Source organism: Somniosus microcephalus, chromosome 33 (genome assembly GCF_052327205.1).
Source record: "Somniosus microcephalus isolate GS21.2 chromosome 33, FLI_Smic_1.0, whole genome shotgun sequence".
Taxonomy (NCBI): Eukaryota; Metazoa; Chordata; class Chondrichthyes; order Squaliformes; family Somniosidae; genus Somniosus; species Somniosus microcephalus.
Genome location: NC_141019.1, coordinates 22,302,491 through 22,328,561, shown reverse-complemented (window position 1 = coordinate 22,328,561; position 26,071 = coordinate 22,302,491). Strand labels below are relative to the sequence as shown.

At 46.4% G+C, this 26,071-nt stretch overlaps 1 protein-coding gene across 2 annotated transcripts in view; it reads right to left on the bottom strand.

The window, feature by feature from the left end:
• Positions 1-26,071, bottom strand: part of LOC147097002 (sodium channel protein type 8 subunit alpha-like) — a 243,430-nt gene that overhangs the window by 115,270 nt on the left and 102,089 nt on the right. For both annotated transcript variants that reach the window (XM_085972723.1, XM_085972724.1), the window contains one exon: positions 22,768-22,831. In XM_085972723.1, coding sequence (XP_085828849.1) covers positions 22,768-22,831 — 64 coding nt within the window. The remainder of the gene's footprint in view (positions 1-22,767; positions 22,832-26,071) is intronic.

Below are 26,071 nucleotides of genomic sequence, written 5' to 3'. Positions count from 1 at the left end.
TCCGGCTGATTTAGAGATCTCTCCAGAACAGAAAGCTGAATGCTGCAGCTTTTAACAGCTCGCGGCCATTCTGCTTTCTGTGCCGGTGAGATGAGGGACTCCCGAGACCTGAAGGAAGGAAGCCTGCATTAGTAAGTAAAGGTAAGTAAAACTTATTTAAACACTTTACACACACTTACCTCTGCACTCATGCACCCATCACTCACCTGAACACCGGACATCTTGACCCCTCCAAGCCCTTCAGCCCGACGGTCCGCCTCACTAACTTGGCGTGGTTTGGAGCCATCGGGCAGCCCACACTTCAGGGATAAAAATAGGGATTAGGCTAAAAACTGTCCGTTAATTACCTGTTAACAGGCAGTTAATTGGCACTAATCCCCTTCCTGCCTCGGGGAGGCGGCTCCCAGCATAGGTCGGGTACCCGCCTCCTGGGAAACGGGCATGGAGGCGGGTTGGGTTCGTGCCCCCCGATTTCATGATTTTAACCCCCCACACACCTCCAATCCCGCCTCAACGGCCCGATGAAATTTGAGCCCATAGTGTCTAGAGGTGGCACTAGGGGTGAGGCGGAGACATTGGTACGCAATGTTGCTGAAGTGGAAGTAGCCGGTCTTAGTGATCAATAAGATGTGGGGTTTGAAACTCAGCTTGGGTTTGGACGGGATGTCAAAGTTTCACACAGTCTGGTTCAGCCTGAGCATGTGGCTAGTAAAGGGCTGGACTCAGTGGCAAGGGAGTGGAGTTTATGGCAAGGGCTGAAAACAATGGCTTTGGTTTTCCCAAAGTTCTCTACAGTGATCTTTGAAGAGCCTCCACCCCCACTTCACACAATTTCAAAAGTTGAAACTTGAAAATTTAAACCTCGACTGTGACTCAGATTCAACCACTCTCAATGGCTGAGCTTTGCAGATTCTCAGTTGGGCTTCCAGATGAAGTGGCCAATGACAGTTGATGATCCTACTTCGAAGTATTCTTGCACCTAATAAAGCTCATATTGTCAGAGCTACTGATAGGCAGCCGTGCCAAAATCCATAGTGCAGATTGTCCTGCCCTACTGATGAAGTACAACTGCATGAAAACAAGGCGACAAAAGAGTTTGTTTCTTCCCAGTTGCCATCTGTGTCATTATTTGGTCCTTTGGGAAGAAGCACACTTTTCCAGGATTGGACTAGTTCCATTAGTTTTTCCCTTCTTTATCTTTAACAAGGCCCTTGCCATCCATGAGCTTATCATGGATAACTGCATCGATATCATGGCCCTGACGGAAACTTGGTTGAGGGGTGATGACACCTTACCCTTAAATGAAGCCTCCCCGCCTGGCTATACCTTCCACCACTTGCCCCGTCCAGACCGTCGCGGTGACGGTGTGGTTCTCATCACCAGATCACACCTTGGTCTGTCCCCCTACTCCTCCTGCAGTTTCTCCTCCTTATTCCACCCCTCTCACCTCATTTAAAATTCTTGTTCTCTACCGCCCACCCAAGTACCATAAAATTTTTATTACTGAAATATCTTCACTGTTCGCCTCCCTCAGCCTCTGCACCGAACGACTTCTCATCCTCGGTAATTTCAACCTCCATCTCAATTCATCATACTCTCTCTCCTCTGAGTTCACTAGCCTCCTATCTTCCCTTAATCTCTCCCTCCATGTAAACTCCCCAACACATATTCACAGCCACCCTCTCGACTTTGCCATCTCTCGTGGCTTCGCTACTCCCATCGTGTCAATCGCAGATAAGGCCATCTCTGACCACTTCCTCATTGCTTTCAACCCACATCCCCCTTCCACCCACAACCCTACTTCCTCTGTGTCCGTCCCTGGGAAAAAAATCTCCCAACTCTCTTACAACTGCACTTAAGAAATCCCAACTGTCCAGTCTCTGGCCCTCCATTCACCACGACATTTCTGCAGCGACCGATCTGCTCAACCACACCATCACCACCACCTTTGATGCCCTAGTCCCTATTAAAACAATTACCCTCTCATATCCTGGTTGTTCCCCCGGTACGGCTCTCATCTTCGCTCCCTTAAGTCCAAGGGACGCAGACTCGAACGGATAACTGGTTTAGCCATTCACCGCCAGATCTGGCTGGACCACATAAAGCATTATCGGGCCCTGCTCTCGTCTGTCAAAATTGCTCACTATTCCAGAATCATTCTGGAATGCAACGATAAACCCCAGCTCCTATTCTCTACTGCTAACCGTCTTCTTAAACCCCTCTCCCCTGTCTCCTCCACCCTCACCTCCAATAACAAATGTGAGGACTTCTTTGTCTCTAAGATTGAGACCATCCGATCAGCTGCCTCTGCCATTTCCCTTCCTTCCCCTAGCCCACTGGGCCAAACTTCCTCTAAGGTTCTCCCCTGCCCTAGCCCTGAACTCACATCTTTCTCCAGTTTCTCTCCGATCTCCCCTCATCTTGTCCATGAGACCCACCTCCTGCTCCCTCAACCCTATTCCCACCAAACTGCTGACCACCCAACTTCCTTTTCTGGCTCCCATGTTAGCTGATATTGTTAACGGTTCTCTCTCCTCAGGTACTGCCCCCCTCTCCCTCAAATCTGCCGTCATCACCCCCTCCTCAAAAAAAACAACCCTTGACCCCCCTCTGTCCTTGCAAACTACCGCCCCACCTCCAACCTCCCTTTCCTCTCAAGTCCTTGAACGTGTTGTCGCCTCCCAAACCCGTGCCCATCTTTCCCGCAACTCCGTGTTTGAATCCCTCCAATCAGTTTTCTGCCCTTGCCACAGTAGTGAAACGGTTCTCATCAAAGTCACAAATGACATCCTTTGTGACTGTGACAAAGATAAACTATCCCTCCTCGTCCTTCTTGACTTGTCTGCAGTCTTTGACACGGTTGACCACTCCATCCTTCTCCAACGTCTCTCCACTGTCATCCAGCTGGGTGGGACTGCACTCGCCTGGTTCCATTCTTATGTAATCGTAACCAGAGAATCACCTGCAACGGCTTCTCTTCCTGCTCCCGCATCGTTGCCTCTGGTGTCCCCCAAGGATCTATCCTTGGCCCCCTCCTATTTCTCATCTACATGTTGCCCCTCGGCGACATCATCCGAAAACACAGCGTCAGTTGATGACACCCAGCTGTATCTCACTACTACTTCTCTCGACCCCTCCACAGTCTCTAAATTGTCAGACTGCTTGTCCAACATACAGTTCTGGATGAGCAAAAATTTTCTCCAATTAAACATTGGGAAAACAGAAGCTATTGTTTTCGGTCCCTGCCACAAACTCCGTTCCCTAGCCACTGACTCCATCCCTCTCCCTAACATCTGTCTGAGGCTGAACCACACTGTTCGCAACCTTGGTGTCATATTTGACCCTGAAATGAGCTTCCGACCACATATCCACAGCACAACAAAGACCGCCTACTTCCACCTCCGTAACATCGCCCGTCTCCGCCCTTGCCTCAGCTCATCCACTGCTGAAACCCTCATCCATGCCTTTGTTACCTCTAGACTTGACTATTCCAATGCACTCCTGGTTGACCTCCCACATTCCACCCTACGTAAACTTGCGGTCATCCAAAACTCGGCTGCCCGTGTCCTAACTCGCAACAAGACCCGTTCACCCATCACCCCTGTGCTCGCTGAACTACATTGGCTCCCAGTTAAGCAGCGCCTCGATTTCAAAATTCTCACCCTTGTTTTCAAATCCCTCCATGGCCTCGCCCCTCCCTATCTCTGTAATCCCCTCCAGCCCCACAACACCCACCCCCCCGAGATATCTGCGCTCCTCTAATTCTGCCTTCTTGAGGATCCCTGATTATAATTGCTCAACATTTGGTGGCCGTGCCTTCTGTTGCCTCGACCCTAAGCTCTGGAATTCCCTGCCTAAACCTCTCCGCCTCGCTACCTCTTTCCTCCTTTAAGACGCTCCTTAAAACCTACCTCTTTGACCAAGCTTTTGGTCACCTGCCTAATTTATCCCTATATGGATCGGTGTCATATTTCTTGTCATAAAATACTCCTGTGCAGCGCCATGGGATGTTTTACTACGTTAACGGCACTATATAGAAACATAGAAAAATAGAAGGATTTCAGCCCTTCGAGCCTGCTCCACCATTCAATATGATCATGGCTGATCCTCTATCTCAATACCATATTCCCGCTCTCTCCCCATACCCCTTGATGCCTTTTGTGTCTAGAAATCTATCTATCTCCTTCTTAAATATATTCAGTGACTTGGCCTCCACAGTCTTCTGGGGTAGAGAATTCCACAGGTTCACCACCCTCTGAGTGAAGACATTTCTCCTCATCTCAGTCCTAAATGTCCTACCCCGTATACGGAGACTGTGAGCCCTCGTTCTAGACCCCCCACCAGGGGAAACATCCTCCCTGCATCCAGTCTGTCTAGCCCTGTCAGAATTTTATACGTTTCAATGAGATCCCCTCTCATTCTTCTAAACTCTAGTGAATACAGGCCTCGTCGACCCAATCTCTCCTCATACGACAGGCCTGCCATCCCAGGAATCAGTCTGGTGAACCTTCGCTGCACTCCCTCTATGGCAAGTATATCCTTTCTTAGGTAAGGAGACCAAAACTGCACACAGTACTCCAGGTAAGGAGAAAATACAAGTTGTTGTTCTCCTCATAGTGAGCAGCTCAGCTAAAATCATCGAAGTAGCTGAGCTTACGTCAGCCAAAGCGGAGATGTTCAACCATTAGTTTGGAGGTCCAGTGTTCCATTCCTAACAAAGCAGCTTAATTTTAACATTCCAAGAGATCCATATCTGGTGGTAAAATTGGATCAAATAACATGGGAAATAATATTCTGCATGTATCTCCTTAAAATAAGCTCTTCATAGGAAACTACAGGCAAATCACAAAAATATTCCAACAGCTATTATTCCCCATAAATTCAAGGTTATAGACCAAGTACATCCAGGTGCACTGCACATCTGGTGCCATGCACCAGAAATGTATCTTTGGTGGACAGCTTTCAGCATTAACAGAAATACAGCTTTGTCTCCGAGGATGGATCATGGGTTGCAAGGAATGAATACAGTTGCCCAGCTTAGTTACTAAAACTAAACTTGATTGAAATTGCATTGTGCATTATTAGTAATAGCCACAGTTAACATTTTTGTTAAATGGTAAACAAAGGGATTTCATGCAAAGGTATTAAGGTGGTGGTTACTAATATCGCACAGCATGAATTCAATCCACTTGCGTCAGTGATAGCTGTGGCTCAGTGGGTCGCACTCTCTAGGTGGGAGGGGCTAGGAGTGAGCCAGCTGTGACTGGTTGCCTAATTGCAGCTGGGTGTTGGAGGGAGTTTTGTAAAAAGTTGGCGGAAGGTTTTGGGGTGTTGTTTTCAGGTTTTAGGGCCTTTTTGGCCCACAAAAAACAGCCAGATGGCTGCTGAGGGGTCCGGAGTGCCGGGCCCCTCAGAGGACAATATTCCCGAGAGGAATTTTATTAGGGAAGAAACTGTGGTGGGAAGGGGAAATAAAAGGCCCAAAGATTTGGGCCGGGACCTCAGGAGGTTTGGTGAAGAAAATACGGTGGTGGTGCAATGTGAAGATAAGAAGATTCGAGCCTGGGATATAATCCAGGCGCTTCATGAGGACTGTGGTGAGGGAAGCTGTTTTGCCTGCCGACCAAAACCAAATGTGGGATTTGAGGTGATGGTCAGTGGCCGTGAGGAGGTGGAAAAACTGCTGCTCAGTCTGAAAGTTGGGGAGAAATTCTTGGAGGTGACTCTGCTATATTCAGAGGAGGTGGTGGTTTCATTTTTGAACTTGCCTGTGTACATCGAGGACGAAGTGCTGAGCAAAAAGTTGGAGTCGTGGGACATTAAAATCTGTTCCGAAATAAAGAGGTACTATCCGGGAACACGGGTAGCAGACGGAACCCGGTATGTAAAGGTGCGGTTCCCAGAGGGGGTAAGGTCTTTGCTGTACAGTATGAAATTCGAGACACTGGAAGGAGTACAGTACTTTCGTGTGCTGCACGATAACCAAGTAAAGGTGCGTTACTATTGTCTGGGACATGACCATCTCGTAAGAAACTGTCCTGATTTGTATTGTTACAATTGCGGTGAGTCGGGACATATCGCACAGAGCTGCAAGGCGGAGAGCTGTGGGGTGTGGCGTAAAGGCCCCACCCGCTGTGAGAGTGTGTGGCAGAAGGGAGCAAAATGAGTGATGAGGAGATGGGAGAAGGAGCGGGAGAGGAGTGTGGAACGGCCGGAGGTGCGGTGCAGTCGGAGGGCACAGCCGGTAAAATGAAGGAAAAAGGAGCACAGGAAGAGGCTGAGGATGGCGGAGCGGAGATAGAGATGGAGATGGCGGAAAACACGGCGAGGGCTGTGGAGGGGAACAAAGACGGCAGCGAGGGTCGAGTGCAGACTCGAACCTTAGTGCAGTTCAGCTCCCCCTGGGGAGTCTGGTGTCTGCGGGGGGAGAGGAGGCAGGAGCAGGATGTGTGGTGGAAGTGAGTGCTCCGGGGAGAGGCGGGGAGTCAGATATTTTGGTGAGCGGGAGGGGGCAGGGCGGGGAGAGGGTGCAAGAGGCAGGAGCCTTAAAGGGACAGCAGGTTGGGATCGGCGAGATAGAGCCGTCAGAAGGGAACAATTTGGGTGCGCCATTGTCCCATGGAGTGAGGGAACAAGGTGCAAGGGTCAGAGGTGGAGATGTGGTCGAAGGGGGCGGCACAGTGGGAGAAACTGCAATAGCAGGAAGACTCGCTATGGGAGATGAAGTATCTGACGGGGAGCAGGCACAGGGGGTTGCAGAAGAGCTTGAGTGTGAGGAATTAGAGGGGGACAGAGACATGAAAGTCGGGGATGGAGTGGCATCATGTGGAAAGGGAAAGGTTAGTGAGGGGCAGAAGGAGGGAGAAAGGGCAGCTCCTGGGTCCAAACTTAAGGCAAGGAAGAGGCTGAAACAGTGGGGTGGGGTCAAACAGGAGGTGAAAGAGAGCCGGAGGCTGCAGGAAAAAGCAACAGCTGCCTGAAAAGTTGAGAAGGAGCATGAGAGGAGGGAAGAGCCAGAGATTAAATGATGGGGAGATTATTGGGCATACTTCCCTTCTTTGGAGCCATGATTACATTGGTCTCGATCAATGTGAACGGACTGAGGGGTGAGAAGAAATTGCAGCAGTTGTTGCAGGGTTTTAAAGGCACGGACTTGTTGTGTCTGCAAGAAACCTTTTGGGATGAGGATATTCCAGAAAGAGTTCAGAAGGTTTGGAAGGGAGAGCTGTTTACAGCTATTGTTTGCACAACTTGCAGAGGGGTGGCTGTTTTGGTGAGTCCGTCCATAGAAGAGATCGTTGCCTTGGTGGACAAGGACACTGAGGGGAGATTTTTACGGCTAAGGGTAAAAATGGAGGGATTTAATTGTGATCTCTTTAATATCTATGCACCGAACGACCATTGCAAGCGTTGTGAGTTTTTTCGGGGGTTATTCACTGAAGTGGCAGAGGTGGAAAATCCTTGTATAGTGGGGGATTTTAATGTATTTTTTATCTTGGATGGACATTTCAGCCCAGGTGACCTTTAAAGATGATGGCCTAGAAATTGAGTTTTGGCTTAGCCAGGGCTTTAGCGCCGGAAGTTAGTGCCGGCGCTAAGTCCTCCTGCGCGCGCCAAAAATTCAGCAGGGCCGCGCCCAAACGGCTGCCGGCGCTACTGAAGGGTCTTTGCGGCGGTAAATCGGCGCTAACTGCCGTTTCGCGCCGCAATTCCGGCGCTGCGGCACCCGATGCGGTGCGGCAGGCTCGGGAAGTGCAGGCCTCCTCCTTCCCTTAAGGAGGAGCTGCCTGCACCCGATCGCGGCCCGCGAAAATCTTTTAAAAAATGAGCCCGGCACCTCGGACAAGTGCCGGGCTTGCTTCTGTTCCGGGGGGGGGGGGGGGGAAGTCCGGGGAGGGAGCTGCGGCCAGGCGGCCGGCGGGAAAGCGGCCGGCCGCCGCGGGGCCTTTAATGCGCCGGCGCAAAGACTCGTAAGACTCTGTTGCCAGAGTCTTAGTTGCGGCTGTCACGGGCGAGGCGGCCGCAACTGAATTTCGGCGCTGGGGCCCGTCGGCATGGCAACCGGGACGCTGCGCACACCGATGACGTCATCGGTGCCGGCGCAGCGCTACCGGTCTACCGCGGCGTAAGGGCCCCAGGCAATTTCGGCGCCGGCGCCAAATGCAGCGCTAGGCCCTCTAGCGCCGCAAAATCGGCGCTAAGGGCACTCAATTTCTAGGCCGATAACTCCAGAGGGAAGATTGTAAAAATGATGGCAAATTTAAATTTGAGAGACTTATGGAGGGACCGGAACCCCATAAAAAGGGAGTTCTCCAGAGCAGGTTGGGTGGGTGATGTTTTAAAACAGAGCCGAATAGATTTTGTGTTAATGCGGGAAGGGTTAAGTTCGGAGGTGATGGAGATTTATTATAAAAAAGTATTTTTTAGTGATCACTCGGCTTTGGTTCTTAGAATTAGGAACAGCAGAGTTAAGATCGGTTCAGGGGTGTGGATTTTAAACAATCAATACCTGAAAGAAAGTGCTTATAAAGAAAGGATTATAAATATAATAAAGAATGCTCGGAAGGAACTTTTATTCTTGAAAGAAAGAAGAGTTTGGTGGGACAATTTCAAATATGAGGTAAAAGTTTTTTCGGTACGTTATGGGAAAAAGAGGGTGGCAGCTAACCGGCGTCGAGAAGAGAATATAAACAAAAGGTTTACGGATGTCTGTAAAGCAGTTGACGGAGGGGATAAGGGAGCTGAGACTAAGTTCCGGGTGCTAAAGGAAGAGTGGGAATTATTGCAAGCTGAAAAATGCAAGGGGGCCATTCTCCGTGCAAAGGCTAGAGATGCATTGGAGGGCGAAAGATGCACTAGATATTTTCTAGAGCAAGAGAAGCTGCGACAGAGATTATCGTTAATTGAAGAGTTGAAGGTTGGGGAGAAGATCATTCATGAAAGTGAGGAGATTTTGGAGGCGGCTAGCAGCTTTTATCAAGAGCTATATACAAAAGAAGACATTTCCAATTTGGAGATGGAGAAGGTTACTGCTTTTATTGAAAAGGGTTTAAAGGAGGATGAGAGAAGCATGTGTGATAAAGAAGTAGGATTAGCGGAAATAAAAATAGCAATAAGTGGAATGAAGGGGGGGGAAAGCCCAGGGTCCGATGGACTAAGTGCAGAATTTTATAAGGAATTTTTTGAGATTTTAAGTCCATTGCTCTTAGAAGTTTTTAAGGAAATTAATATTGAGGGAAGCCTGGCCCCATCTATGAGGAGAGGTATCACAAGCTTAGCTTATAAAAATAAAGGGGATAGACAGGATCTGAAGAATTGGAGGCCCATCACACCATTAAATGTGGATTATAAGATCTTGGCGAGGGTTATGGCAAATCATTTGAAGGAGGTGTTTTGGCCCTCTCAGTCCTATGGAGTCATAGGCTGGGACATCGCAGACTCTGTGGTCTCAATCCAAGATGCGATAGAGCTCATGGAAGAGAGTGGGAGGGAGGTTTATGTATTAAAGATAGATCAAGAGAAAGCCTTTGATAGGGTCTCTCGAGTTTTTATTGAAGGTTTTGGAAGCATTTGGTTTCAAGGAAAATTTTATTCAGTGGATAAGGATTTTTTATTCAAACATATTTAACTGTGTTAAATGTAATGGTTTTTTATCCAAGTATTTTCTGATACAGAGATCAGTGAGACAGGGTTGTCCCCTGTCCCCATTGCTGTACACATTGGTAGCAGAACCATTAGGTTACATGATGCGAAAGAAACAAGGTGTAGTTGGGATTGTGGTACCCAGTTCTGGGCTGGTGTCGGTGATACACCAATATGCAGATGACACAACCTTAACATTGAGAAATGGGGAGTCAGTGAGGAAAGCTATGGAGGTAGTGGAGGAATATTGTAGAGCTTCAGGTGCCAGAGTGAATTATAGTAAGTCCCAATGCCTGGTTGCAGGGAGGGGTAGGGGGGAATGGTTGGGGGGTATGTCCCTTTAAGGTGGTGGAGGTTTTGGAAGTTCTGGGGGTGCATATGGGGTGCAAGAAAGATAGGGAAGAAGTGGATCGATTAAATTGGGAACCGAAGGTTATGAAAATTAAAAAGATTTTGGGAAGGTGGGAAAGAAGGTGGTTGAAAGTGCAAGGCAGAGCGACAGTGGTGTCTGCTCTCCTGCTATCTAAGCTATGGTACTTATTGACGGTGGAGGATGTTGTGTATGTACCTTTAAGGGAATAACTGGTCTCAGACTGCAGTACTGGCAGTGACCACCCCTGTATAAAAGGCCCTAGCAGGCTTCTGTAGTTTCAGTTTCCAGGTTGTCTCCATTCAGTAAAGACTTGTTATAATCAACTCCTGCAGTCCGTGTCTCAATTATACACGGACATAATACTGGCGACGAGTAAGAAACGAACTTACCTGCAACTCGGCAGCACCTCAGACGACGTTATTGAAGGTCGGAGCCAGAAGAAAGAAAAAAAAAATAATCCAAAGAAACGCGAGAAACGGGCGTCGACCGTGGGCAACCGCCCTCCAAATCATCGAATTGAAAAATTGCAGGAGAGACTGTCGAGAGCCAGGCTTGGTTCTCCAGTCTGTGGTTTCCCAGCTAATCGGGCTGGTGGCAGGTAGTGCACTGATCCTTCCTGGACTGCGGCGGGCTAGAGCCCGATCGGGTGGCTCTGCAACGGGGCCGGGCAGCGAGTCGGGAAGCAAAGAGAGAGAGAGAGGGTGGAGCACACAAGTGCTTCGAAGCCGGGCAGCGTTCGGACCTAAGAAGAGGGAGGGAAGTGTCCCAGAGGGTCCGCTCCATGACGGGAACGGTTCTTCAATTAACGGAGCAAATATTGAAGCGCGACAGAAAAATAAAAATACCGCGGAGAGCGGCGTTGGCAGCAGCGATCGGGGAGGCGCGAAGACCACAGGGCGTCGCCATTACAGGATAGTAAAATAAATATAATCGCCAGCAACAGCGTTGGCAGCAGCAGCGGGAAAGCGCGGGAGGCGCCATCTTAACTTGGCGGGGAAGAAGGAAAAGCGCGGGAGGCGCCATCTTAGATTTTCAAGATGCCAAAGACTGGGGATATCACTGCCTTCGATAATGCAATAGAAGTCTGGACCACGTATGTGGAAAGAGTCGAGGTATATTGCGAGGCAAACGAAATAGCCGATGAGAAAAAGGCATTGGTATTGCTAAATTTAATGGGCGCAAGATCGTACAGCCTATTGCGGGACCTGATTACTCCAGCCAAACCGAAGGCGAAGAGTTTTAACGAAATTGTTGCTATCCTACAGGAACACCTAAATCCTACACCGCTGCTGATAGCAGAAAGATTTAAATTCCACAGGAGAAATCAGCATAAAAATGAGAGCAATGCTGATTACCTTACGGAACTACGCAAGCTATCAAAGCACTGCCAGTTCGGAGCAGGACTGGCAGATACCTTACGGGACAAATTTGTCTGTGGACTCCTGAGTGAAGGAACCCAGAAGAGGTTACTCTCAGAGAAAGAGCTGACGCTAGATAAGGCTTTCAGCGTGGCAGTATCGTACGAAGCAGCAGCAAGGGGAGCTGCGGAAATACAACAAAAGCCACAGGAATACGGCACTCACGAAATGACACGGGGATTTGCAAAATGTTATCGCTGTGGCAGAACAAACCATGACCAGAAGGACTGCTGGTCCAAGGACAAAATATGCAGGCAATGCGGAAAGATGGTACACATTGCACGAGTTTGCAGGTCTGGGAAGAAGACCAACGACAACAAAAAGGCTAAGAAGGAACCGTACAGGAAAGTACAAAAGATGACGGACAGTAGTTCTGAAGACCAGATGAGCGATAGTGAATCCGGGAACAAGAGACTAAGCTGTCTCAAACTTCACAACGTAATCGCAAAAGAGGATCACCGAACCATTTGGGTCACCCTCACGATAGCAGGGTCCCAAGTCAAAATGGAATTGGATACTGGATCAGCTCTAACCGTCATGAATCGACGAGACTACGAGCGGCTATTCTCACACATACCCTTGAGAGAGACATCCGTTGTCTTGAGGACGTATACGGGGCAAAAAGTATACCCCAGAGGAAAAATAAGGGTGCCTGTCGAATACAACGGCAAGAAAATACGGAAATTGTATCTCTACATTCTGCAAGATGGTGGACCACCGTTATTGGGACGTGAATGGATCAGAAAGATAAGTTTAGACTGGCACTCCATTCAGGCACTGACAGTGGCTGGTAAAAAGGATGACGACGTCACTCCTGGACGATTGTCAACAATCTTAGCTGACGCCAAAGAGGTATTTCAACAAGAACTGGGCACTCTTAAAGGCGTAACCGCCTCAATAAAAATAGAGGAGAATGCAATTCCCAAGTTTTTCAAAGGAAGACCGGTACCATATGCAATTCGCCCAGCCGTCGAGGCAGAGCTGGAGAATCTGGAGAATGCAGGCGTGTTATCTAAGGTAGACTGGAGCGAGTGGGAGACACCCATCGTTCCTGTCATGAAAAAAACGTTAAACAATAAGTCTGAGGAGCCATGGAAGGTTCACATCTGTGGGGACTTCAAGGTGACGGTGAACCCAGTCCTTCTATCCAAGGATAGAAGATATCTTCACCTCACTATCTGGAGGGAAGCGTTTTACAAAAATTGACCTAGCACAAGCATATTTGCAGATGGAGGTTGAAGAATCCTCTAGGAAGTATCTCACGATAAACACTCACAAAGGTCTTTACCAGTATAATCGACTGGTATTCGGAGTAGCATCAGCTCCGGCGATATGGCAAAGAGCGATGGAACAAGTCCTGCAAGGGATTCCGGGGACTCAGTGTTACTTGGACGACATCCTAGTGACAGGTGAAGATGACAGTGAACACCTTGCCAACCTAGAGCAGGTGCTCACTAGATTACGTGAACATGGGCTACGAGCCAACTGCCCCAAGTGCGAGTTTTTTAAGAAACAGATATCGTATTGTGGCCACGTGATTGATGAAGAGGGGTTACATAAGTCCCCTGACAAAATTGAAGCGGTAGTTAAGGCTCCAGCACCTGAAAATGTGTCGCAACCGAGGTAATTCCTCGGATTGGTGAATTACTACCATAAGTTTTTGCCAAATTTGTCCACAATCCTGCATCCACTGAACGCCCTACTACGAACGGGAGTAGCATGGAAATGGAGCGATGAATGCAAGCGGGCCTTTCAGAAGAGTAAGGACCTAATCACTTCAAGAGAAGTATTGGCTCACTACAACCCATCACTACCGATAAGACTGGCGTGTGATGCGTCTCCCTACGGCATTGGGGCGGTACTGTCACATAAATTCCTTGATGGTTCAGAGAGGCCGATAGCTTTTGCGTCACACTCGTTAACTTCAGCTGAGCGTAACTACGGCCAGATTGACAGAGAGGCCCTCAGCCTGGTGTGGGGGGTGAAGAAGTTCAATCACTACTTGCACGGTCAGAAATTTACTCTACTAACTGATCATCAACCTCTCGTCTCCATTTTCAACCCTCAGAAGGGCGTACCGATAATGACGGCACAACGGCTACAGAGGTGGTCCCTTTTCCTAGGGGCTCACCAATATGACAGAGTACAAAGGAACTAAACAGCATGGGAATGCTGATGGATTGTCGCGCCTACCGTTGCCGACGGTGGAAGAAGAACTGGCAGTGGATCCAGTGGAGTTATTCCACTCGACTATAGTCGAATGTCTCCCTGTGACGAATGCAAACATAGAAAAGGAAACACGAAATGACCCGACACTCTCCTGGGTCTATGATTTAACGGTGAAGGGATGGCCAGCACATGGCGAACCACTGCTGCCAGCATTCTCGCCGAGAAGAGAACAGCTGTCAGTGTGCAGAGGAACCTTGATGTTTGGATCCAGAGTAGTAATTCCACCCAAATTGAAGGATAGAGTGCTCAATGAGCTTCATGAGGGTCATCTGGGAGGGGTAAAAATGAAGAACTCAGCCAGAGCGTTTGTGTGGTGGCCGGGAATCGATAGAGAAATCGAAGAGATGACCAAGAGCTGTACAGGATGCCAGAAGGTCCAAAACGCCCCACCACAAGCCCCTCTACATCCATGGGAGTGGCCCTCATCTCCATGGCAAAGGGTGCACATTGATTTTGCTGGTCCCTTTATGGACTCGATGTTTTTAATTGCGGTGGATGCACATTCAAAGTGGCCAGAGGTAATAAAAATGTCCTCAACCACCACAGAAAAAACTATCAGTCTTACGAACCATATTCGCCAGGAATGGGCTGCCTGAACAGATTTGCTCTGACAATGGACCACAGTTTGTGTCTGAAGAGTTCCGGAGGTTCTTAAAGAACAATGGTGTTAAGCATTACACATCTGCCCCATATCATCCAGCCACTAATGGATTGGCCGAGAGGTTTGTCCAAACATTCAAGAAGGCTATCAAGGCAATGTGTAATGAAGATATACCCCTACAACACAAGGTGGACAACTTCTTGTTTGCCTACCGGAATGCGACACATGCGGTTACCAACCAAACTCCAGCCATGATGTTCTTCAATCGAAGACTACGATGCCACTTGGATTTGGTTAAGCCAAACGTCAGAAGAGATGTGGAGAACAGGCAGTTTCAGAATATGAATGAAAGGCCGACCAGGAGTTTTAAGATAGGTCAACCAGTTTTGGCCCGGGACTACCGCACAGAGAAATGGCAGCCAGGAACGATCTGTACACGGCAAGGACCTCTAATGTATACCATGGACGTTGGAGAGAGCATTGTAAGACGCCATGCTGACCAGATTCTAGAGTCACTGGAAAACGTCAACTCCACACCACGATCTGATACACCTGACGATGAAACCGAAGTACCAATTGCATCTACCGCAGAATTGGTGATATTGGAAGCAGACGAACCAAACAACGACATTGATCCCGACTCAACCTTGCCAGAAGAACCTGATATCCCAAAGAGGGGTTATCCAGACAGAATCAGGAAGCCTCCTCAACGACTGAACTTATAATTGCTTAACTTCAACCAATGTATCTAGCAACCATAATTGTAATTGTAATTAGTTATTATTTAGTTGTTAAATGAATGTTATGTACTGTTTATCTAAAAGGGGAGGAATTGTTGTGTATGTACCTTTAAGGGAATAACTGGTCTCAGACTGCAGTACCGGCAGTGACCACCCCTGTATAAAAGGCCCTAGCAGGCTTCTGTAGTTTCAGTTTCCAGGTTGTCTCCATTCAGTAAAGACTTGTTATAATCAACTCCTGCAGTCCATGTCTCAATTATACACGGACATAATAGAGGATATTCCTGAGTGGGCAGAAGTGGGCTTGTGTGAGGTTTTTATGGGAAGGGAAACCAGCCTTGGTGGCTTACAATACCATCATTGGACGGAGAAATCAGGGAGGACTCAATTTCCCAGATATTGATTTGAAGAAAAAATCCTTTAGAATCAAATGGGTGAAGAGATTTCTTCAGAAGTCAAATACAAGTTTTTGGAAGAGTTGTTTTGAGTATTTTTTAAAACGAAGTGGGATAGGAGGGCAGGGGATAGGGGATTTTGTATATGGAATACAATAATATGTTTTTGAAATCGATTAAACTTCTCTCTAGGTTTTAATAAGGGGGTTGTAGAGACTTGGGCTCAATTTTTAAAAAGTGTGCAGTTTATGCCCAAGGGGGCGGAGGAATTTTTAGAACAGCCCTTATTTTTGAATAGGTGGGTCAACATCGAAGGAGAGGTTTTATTTAATCAAGCTTTTATAAAAGCTGGGATTATATCTGTGAAAGATGTATTATACGAGGTGATTCCAGGTTGGTTGCCGAAAGCGATAGTGAGGAACATGGTGTGGGAGGAGGATCAGGAAGTAGAAGGAAAAGCAATAGGAATCATGTATGAGAAGATTGTGAGGGCAATGCCACAGGATTGGATGGAAGAAATAAATGCAGAAATCTCCAAAGGAAGTAAAATGTGTCCTGCTTTTCCAAGCTTTGTACTGGAGAAAGGGGGAGAGTTGGTCCAATTTGACAACTGTAATACTCGAGATTTCTATGAGGTATTTAGAGAATGGAGATTCAAGACACCTGCTGGTCAGGAGTTTTGGCAGAGTATATACCCACAGCTGGACTTCAACAGGATTTGGAAGGGAGTGTGGGTGAATTTTAAATGCCCAGAATGGATTGAACTGGACTTCAAATTGGCTCATAACCGGATTTTTTACCATGACGGTCTTGTGCAAGATTGGACGAGTGGAGGGGGCAACTTGCCCAGTGTGTGGGACACAGGATGAGACTCTGTCCCATTTACTGGTGTTATGTCCGCAGTTAAATGACTTTAAGTACTATGTTCGACAATTGTGTGAAGCTTTTTTGCTGGGTGGGGACCGAAGAGCGAGAATGGGAATTCCATGGGACTCAATTTTGAGATGGGGATTGCAGGAGAGTCTGCCCGAGTCTAGCGGAGCGGCAATTAATTTAATGTTCAGTTTGGCTAGATTCGTGATTGTGCAAAGAAGGAATGCTCTGTTTTTTAAGGGGAGGAGAATCAATCTAAAAAAGAGTATTTTAAATATAAGCTAAAAGATCATAAGGCTCTGTGGATGTTTTATTCAGAAAGGAATTTAAGGACAGTATTTTACAACCAATTTTTAAAGTACAATCGATTAATATATGTTACAGGTGACAAATTAAACTTCAGGTTTTGATGTTAAAATGTGGTGGCGGAATGGCTGTGCAGAGCGATGGAATTGATTTGTATCATACAGTGAAATGATCACGATGTTGTAAATGTTCTTAATGTTCAATAAAGTATAATATTAAAAAAAAGTGGGCAGCACCCTCGCCTCTGAGTCAGAAGGTTGTGGGTTCAAGTCCCACTCCAGAGACTTGTGCACATAAGCTAGGCTGACACTCCCAGTGCCGTGCCGAGGGAGTGCTGCACTGTCGGAGGTGCCGTCTTTCGGATGAGATGTTAAACCGAGACCCCCGTCTGCACCCTCAGGCGGATGTAAAAGATCCCAGGGCACTACTTCGAAGAAGAACAGGGGAGTTATCCCCGGTGTCCTGGCCAATGTTTATCCCGCAACCAACACCATTAAAACTGATTATCTGGTCATTATCACATTGCTGTTTGTGGGAGCTTGCCGTGCGCAAATTTTCTGCCGCATTTCCCTACATTACAACAGTGACTACACTTCAAAAGCTAAAAAATGCTTTGGGACATCCTGAGGTCGCGAAAGGCGCTATTTAAATGCAAGTTCTTTCTTTTTAATAACACATGCTGACAGCACCCTGCCCAGGCCCAGGGAAGGAGATACATTTTTTCCTGTCTTTCCGTGCTCCCATCATTCATTTGTTTGTTCCTTCTCCAGTGTTTCATATGTGTTCAATAAATGGGAATTCACCGTTCAGAGCCTTCGACTGTATACACCTCTAGTACCAGGGTATCGGTGCGAATGCAGATGCACAGATTAATCAGTAGGTTAATACAGGATTCCCAATTTCTTTTGGTAGAATATACACCTGGGCTGGACAACAAACCTTTTTATTTAAAAAAAAAAGGGTTCAATGAAGCAACGGGGCTTGAATTTTCACTTGCAAAGTGCAGCTGCGATCTGAATATTCATGTCTTGCCTCATGGCTGCTTGGAAATGGGCATAGAATGCCAGAAACCATGGGGCAGTGGTAAAAACATATTAGAGGAAAATTAGGTGGTAACTTGACATAGTACCATTCCCTAGTACTGTCAAGGTGAAACTCACCCCTTCTCCCTTATTTCTTAGCAGCAGCAGCAATGCTTAGCTATTGGATGATTCAGATAACAAAGCAATAGATTTTGCTGTTGGAATGCAGTATGAGTTTGTTGCTGGTGGAAAATAGTTATCACCACAGCTATCTTGTCCTGCCATAGATAAACAACAATAATAATACATGCCTTACAGTGTATTACATTCAAATGTCTCGATGCGCTTCACATAATGAATGACATTCCAAGTGTAAACATATTCCACAAACAGCAATGGGATAGCTCTATTTTTTCATGGTGCTGGTTGAGAGGGGAATGTTGGCCAGGACAACACTCTGCTCTTCTTCAAATAGCGTTATGGGATCTTCAATGTCCACCAGAACCACTAGAACAAGCAATTAGAACCTTGGTTTAACATCTCACCCACTGTTCGCCAAGATTATGAGCCAAAATCCCTACTACGGGACTTGAACCCACAACTTTCCGATCCAGAGGGGAGTGTGCTATCAACTGAGCCAAGCTACCACACTCATCTACCCCAATTATTGTGAAAACTCATGCCTGTATTCTTGTCTCGGTAAGGAGAGAAATCCAGTCATGTGCAAGAGAAGGAACTTTAAAAAAATGATCAGTACAATATTAATGGTGTGCTTTTTTCCCTTTTGGGTGCAATTGTTAACTTCAGTCAATCCTGTCCGATGAACATGTTCTGCCTACATGCTAATATTCCCCATGTGGGTGCCAGTGTACAATGTTTTTACCGGGCAGGGACAAAGGTGAACCTATTGCAAAGGCAAGCAGGAACAGCTGCAGGAAAATCTAGGATCGAAATTTCAGGGCTGCATGGTCTTGCTTTCAAAACAATTATCAGATGAAACCAACAGAAGTGTTGGTTTTCAACAAAAGTATTCAAATTATATGAAATCAGCTGCAATTTTGTTTTGTTTTTTTATTAACAGTTAGACAATGTAAGTCATTCTAGTCATATTTCATAGAATGGTTACAGCATGGAAGGCGGCCATTCAGCCCGTTGAGCCTGTGCCGTCTCTCTGCAAGAGCACCTCAGCTAGTCCCACTCCCCCGCCCTTTCCCTGTAGCCCTGCAAATTTTTTTCATTCAGGTACTCCCTTTTGAAAGCCGTGATTGAGCCTGCCTCCACCACCCTTTCAGGCAGTGCGCATTCCAGCTCCTAACCACTCACTGCGTAACAAAGTTTTTTCTTACGTCTTTGGTTCTTTTGCCAATCACCTTAAAGAAGTTAAAGATAGTATTAGATCAAAGGAAGAGGCTTATAATGTTGCCAAAAAGAGTAGTAAGCCTGAGGATTTTAGAATTCAGCAAAGGAGGACCAAGAAATTGTTAAAGAAAGGGAAAATAGAATGAGAGTAAACTAGCGAGAGACATAAAAACAGACTGTAAAAGCTTCTATAGGTATGTAAAAAGGAAAAGATTAGCGAAAGTAAATGTGGGTCCCTTACAGGCCGAGACAGGAGAAATTATAATGGGGAATAAGGAAATGGCAGAAAAATTAAACAAATTTGTGTCTGTCTTCACGGAAGACGACGCAAAAAACTTCCCGGAAATAGTGGAGAACCAAGGCTCCAACTGAAAGAAATGAGTATTAGCAAAAAAATAGTACTGGAGAAATTAATGGGACTGAAAGCCGATAAATCCCCTGGACCTGATGGCCTACATCCCTGGGTTTTGAAAGAGGTGGCTATAGAGATAGTGGATGCATTGGTTGTCATTTTCCAAAATTCCCTAGATTCTGGAACGGTTCCCGCGGATTGGAAGGTGGTAAATGTAACCCCACTATTTAAGAAAGGAGGGAGAGAGAAAACAGGGAACTACAGACCAGTTAGCCTGACATCAGTAGTAGGGAAAATGCTAGAATCTATTAAGGACGTGGTAACAGGGCACTTAGAAAATAATAATAGGATTGGGCAGAGTCAACACGGATTTATGAAAGGGAAATCGTGTTTGACAAATCTGTTCGAGTTTTTTGAGGTTGTAACTAGCAGAAAAGATGAGGGGGAACCAGTGGATGTGGTGTATTTGGGTTTTCAGAAGGCATTCGATAAGGTGCCACACAAGAGGTTATTAAACAAAATTAGGGCTCATGGGATTGGGGGTAATATACTAGCATGGATTGAGGATTGATTAACGGACAGAAAACAGAGAGTAGGAATAAACTGGTCACTTTTGGGTTGGCAGGCTGTAACTAGTGGGGTACCGCAAGGATCAGTGCTTGGGCCTCAGCTATTCACAATCTACATCAATGATTTGGATGAGGGGACCAAATGTAATATATCCAAGTTTGCTGATGATACAAAGCTGGGTGAAAATGTAAGTTGTGAGGAGGATGCAAGGAGGCTTCAAAGGGATATAGACAGGCTGAGTGAGTGGGCAAGAACATGGCAAATGGAATATAATATGGAGAAATGTGAAGTTATCCACTTTGGTAGGAAAAATAGAAAAGCAGAGTATTTTTTTTAAATGGTGAGAGATTGGGAAATGTTGGTGTTCAGAGGGACCTGGGTGTCCTTGTACACGAGTCACTGAAAGTTAACATGCAGGTACAGCAAGCAATTAGGAAAGCAAATGGTATGTTGGCCTTTATTACAAGAGGATTTGAGTATAAGAGTAAAGACGTCTTACTGCAATTATATAGGGCCCTGGTGAGGCAACACCTGGAGTATTGTGTACAGTTTTGGTCTCCTTACCTAAGGAAGGATATACTTGCCATAGAGGGAGTGCAACGAAGGTTCACCAGACTGGTTCCTGGGATGGGGGGATTGTCCTATGAGGAGAGATTGAGTAGACTAGGCCTATATTCTCTAGAGTTTAGAAGAATGAGAGGTGATCTCATTGACACATACAAATTTCTTACAGGGCTTGACAGAGTAGATGCAGGGAGGATGTTTCCCCTGGCTGGGGAGTCTAGAACCAGGGCTCACAGTCTCAGAATAAGGGGTCGGCCATTTAGGACTGAGATGAGAAATTTCTTCACTCAGAGGGTGGTGAATCTTTGGAATTCTCGACCCCAGAGGGCTGTGGAGGCTCAGTCGTTGAGTATATTGAAGACAGAGATCGATAGGTTTTTGGATATTAAGGGAATCAAAGGATCTGGGGATAGTGCAGGAAAGTGGAGTTGAGGTAGAAGATCAGCCATGATCTTATTGAATGGCGGAGCAGGCTCAAAGGGCCAAATGTTCTACTCCTGCTCCTAGTTCTTATGTTCTTATCTGTGTCCTCTGGTTCTCGGCCCACCAATGGGAACAGTTTCTTTCTATCTACTCTGTCCAAACCTCTCATGATTTTGAACACCTCCATCAAATCTGCTCTCAATCTTCTCTGCTCTAAGAACAACCACCCCAGCTTCTCCAGTCTATCGACAGAACTGAAATCCCTCATCCCTGGAGCCATTCTCGTAAATATTTTCTGCACCCTCTCTAAGGCCTTCACATCCTTCCTAAAGTGTAGTGCCCAGACTTGAACACAGTACTCCAGTTGGGGCCAAACCAGTGTTTTATAAAGGTTCATCATAATTTCCACGCTTTTGTACTCTATACCTCGATTCATGAAGCCCAGGATTCCGTAAGCTTTTTTAACCGCTTTCTCAACCTGTCCTACCACCTTCAACAATTTGTGCACATATACCCCCAGGTCTCTGTTCACGCACCCCCTTTAGGATTGTACCCTTTAGTTTATATTGCCCCTCATTCTTTCTACTTCGCATTTTTCTGCGTTAAATTTCATCTGCCACGAGGAGGAAACATTGAAGAAGTTTGATTTCTTTTCCCCTAATATTTCCTGATCAGATTTATCTGTTCCTCAATTTCCTTTCCTCCCCTCCTGAATGTGCTGACATGTGCCAAGATACAATTTCACAGGCACAAGCAGCCCAACCACACTTGATCCAAGTGGCCATTCTTCAAGCATGAGACTGGGAGAGCACGACAACGGAGTTGGATTTTGTCATCAGTTCCCTTCCAAACACTTTCCAACGGGAGTCACTAGATAACAATCGGAAAAAGGCACCTTGGCTGATTCATTGGCCCAGTAATTCGGGTCCCAACGCGTGAGTAAGCATCGTGTACTCACGCGTGGGCCCGATGGAAGTGTCGGTTTTCAGCATGCACTACGCATGCGCGGAAAACCGGCATTTCCTTTCCTCTGAACCAAGGGGTTCAGAGGCCGAACGCGTGCGCACAGGAGTCTGCACGTACGCGCTGAAATTCCTTTTTTTTTTATATACAGGGTTGCCCGTGCGATAAGGCCTCCAGTTTTTACGTGAGAAAAAAGCAGATGTAAGTACTTAGTTTTAAAAGGTAAGTGGTCTATTAATTAAAGTTAGAATTTTTTTCCACAGGTTTATTATTTTTAAAGACTTTACAGTAAGGTAAGTGTATTTTTAGACCCGATTTGTTAAAAAATTATTTTTTCAAAAATTTGAATAATTGTTTAAATTAGTTTTTTACAGTTATTAATAGCTCATTTAATTAGTGGGATTTTTAAAAACTTTTATTTGAAGTTTAAGTACTGTTTTGGGCGCCCGGAGTTTTCACGAGTTTGACAGTTCTTACTATCAAACTCATGAATGAACTTTTGCAACCTCCGATTGGTTGCCCAGTGCTCACGTGATCCCAGCCGGCTCATCGAACTAACTACACCGCTGGATCACGCAAGCACAGCGCGCCGGGAGCTGAACCGGGCCACTGACAGGAAATCCATGCAGGGCCAGGCTTCAACTGTGGGCGCGCGCTATGTAAGTGTAGGTCGGGGGCTTGCACCCGCGGGAAGCCCCCGACACCAATTTCTGGGCCAATATCTCCCCAGTCTCAGCTCACTGAGGCCAAATACAGTGCCCCAATAGCTGCCGACCTGAGATCAGTTAACTTAGCACAAACAAGAGATCAAACCTTGGACCTTCTGTTCTGAATGATTTCATACCACATCGGACAGCTGAATTAGATTTTAAGAATCATTGACTTATAAACAGGGTGGAGTTCAGCAATTAAAGGGCACACAGAACATAAAACTTACCCAGCATCTGAGCTATTGCCACAAAGTAAAGGATCAGGTAATGCTGGCACCGAGTAGAAATTTTCTATAAGGAAACAGAATAATGTTTTAATTAGATTAATTTATTCACAAAATAGCTTACAATAATTAATTTTTCATTTCCCCCCCACACAATACTATTTCATTGAATGGAGTTCTGAAAAACATTAGAAGTGTTAACGCTGCATTCTCAGACAATTCTTTATCCCCCCATTTTGTATGTTATTCTCGCTCCCTTCTTTAAGCCATCCTATTTGGTATGCCATTATCTGATAGACTAAGTGGCCAAAAATGTCTATTTCCAAGGCCTCAGCCAAAGCTACTTTGAAGCCAGCTTCCTGAAGCTATGTGACACAATCACTGGTTAGTGTTTGTCTCTTGTCAATTGTTGCCCGAGACAGTTTTGGTTGAGATTGTACAGAACACAATGGTTCCTGGGGTCACAGCAAGAAGGGGAACTGGCCAAGGACATACAACGCAAGATGTAAAATCAGACAGGTAATTTGGAGCTGTCTTGAGTAACTTTGCGGTGTTGGGGGGGGCGGAGGGGTTATAGGAGAAAGGGTTTGCAAGGCTTTCTTCAAGGGATACAATATGTTGGATAGAATGTACAACAAGGTAGATTATACATGGACAGTGGAAGAAATTACCTTCATGGGCCACAGGGTCTTTTTTCATTCTGTAAGTATCCATGTCACTATTGATGATTGACCAGCCAACCTGTTTGACCAGTAGACCAGTCACTGGAGCAGAGATCCTTCTCACCTGGCTCCAAGTCACCATGCAATCCAATGCTCTCACAGGTAGGGTGATGCTGGCTGGATAAGCAACAGTGCTGTGCTGGGTAAGCTGCATCGTTTACACCAGCTAAAGTCCAGCAATACTCCTACACACACTTTGGGGCCTATATGACTTTGCTCGTCAACCTGTGCCTAAACTCCCTGCAGCTTAGTCTGTAAACTCTTAAAAAGTGATGGGTTGCATGTATGTCAGATAATCAGCTAGTCAAAAAATAATGTCGGAGCACGCCAAGATACAGTATATTATGCTGAGCGCCAGTATTTAGGCGGCATTTGAGGTAGGCTGCCTCACCACCACGGCTTGCATGCCTTCCCAAAAAAGTCTACAACATTGAATCACAGATATTCTGAAACAAAAGTGCGTTATCTTCAGGATCATGATGGCTAGGGTTTACCTTCAGCACTATCTGGGAGCAGTACTGCAGGTTGCAGCCAGCTGACGAGCCACTACGGACAGTTTGTGAAAGGAATAAAAATAGGGAGATAATGGTGATTAAGTCCACATGTGTAATTCCTGAGAAGAGTGGGTCAATGGCCCCGATATTTATAGGCAGGCGGGGTAGGAGCAGGGTGGGTGGCAGTTTAGCAGTGGGAAACCCAGAAGTACAAGTTTCCCCCAGGTCCTGCCGAATTCAACGGCAAGACCTGATTATCATTTTTTGAATCCATTTAGAGAAGGGGGGGGTGCGTGGAAGAGATTGCAGCCCGTGGAGGACATCGGGAGAGCATCATATCTCGAGGAGGTGGGGGTCCCATCACTGGGGAGGTTAACAGGGTAGCTTGGTGGGCTGGGGGGGTGAAAGGGAGGGAAGGGGCTGAGCACTCATGCTCCTCCCGGCACATTAGCAGTGCTGGAAAGGCACTTACCGGTTGCATCCAGCCATTCTCGCCTCCCTTCAGCTGCCGGGTTTCCCCGAGGCCCTGGAAACCTGGCCGGCCAGTGTTAAAGCTGAAACAGTAAAAATCTAAGGCACGCAGCCTCATTAAAATATTTCAATGAGGGACCCGCCTCCTGAGAGCAGGTTGGTCGCCCGCCCCACCCATCATCCCGCCTCCATTAAAACCAAAAGGTGGGCGGGTTGGGTTCAAGTTTGAAACATCCCACCCGGCCCAAACCCGCCGGTTTTTGGGGGTTAAAATTACCCCTAATGAGTTCGCAGTATAAACACACAGTTGAAGGGGCTGATCTTGTAGCTGAATGTTCTGCATCATCTAGCATAGCACAAATGGGTTTCAGTGCTGTACTGGGATAAAGCTAGGTCTTTTATATTGCTGCTTCTGTCTGTGTCCCTTGCCAAAGTGGAGGAGATGGGAGCATTAACGTGTAACAGACAGTGGGGCAGCAAGTGCCAATGAAAAAAAAATGAAGTGTCAAAAGGGCTTTCATCAAACAGCGATTTGCGTCTCTCTCCACCATTCAGGATGACCTTCGACAGATGGGTAGCATTAAATCGTGCTGAAATTGCTGAGCGCCAGTATTTAGGCGGCATTTGAGGTCGGTTGCCTTTGACATAAAATGAACCCAACCGTTATAGCTCAAGATTTGCTCAGAATATATAAAAGTATAGAAGTTGCACTGTTCGGTGTGTTTGCATGGTCTATTTTTATTGCCCATGTTTAAGGAAAGTGACCTCTGCACATCACTCTCCTTTATTGTTCAGTCCAGTGGCAGTTGTGCTGGGCTCCACTGTGTAATGCGTAGAGCTGCTTGCTGTACAGAGTACAAACTGAAACCAATGCCCTTCGCCTGGCAGCATATTCATAAACCTGACACTGCTATTTTGATGCTTACATTCTCTGCAGCATGACAAAGTCAAATTGTGCCAATACTGAGAGACTTTTTAAACTGCAGTAGTTTCAAAATATCAACTTCCCCAGAATAAGAATCTTCAGTCAAGTCTGTGTTTATACATCATCAAATTGCATGGTCACACAGCTTTACTGGACACAAGCATAACGAGGCTGGCGATCCCCTTTTCACCCTATTTTTCTCTCTCCCAGGTATTACTACCTTCTACCCAGCACGCAGTGCCATGTATGGTGCACACCATCCAACGCCAACCAGGAGGGCAACAAGTGACCTGTTACGAGGTCCTAATGCCACTCTATAACCAGTCAGTGGGTCATACATGAAAGGCAGGAGTTCGCACTCTCAATTTTCAAACTTTCCCTTGGGGTAAATGTCTTGACTCCCCAGATGCCAGACTTCAAGTTGACCAAACTTAAGTTTTCCAGATGGCATAAGTCTTGAAATTACGCTGTGCAAATATTGACATTTGTATGAAATTCCTTTGTTCATTATTTTATGGGAAGTGGCCAGCCACTTACAATGAATAGTCTTGTCCTTATAAACTATTACTTGTCTGCAGAAAACATCCTTAGTTGTTACAAAGTGATACAATCACCACATCCTCCCTGTTCCAACATAATGTTCCTAGTTTCCCCTCGCGTATCTGGATGAATACATTACGTAGAATTGCACAGCA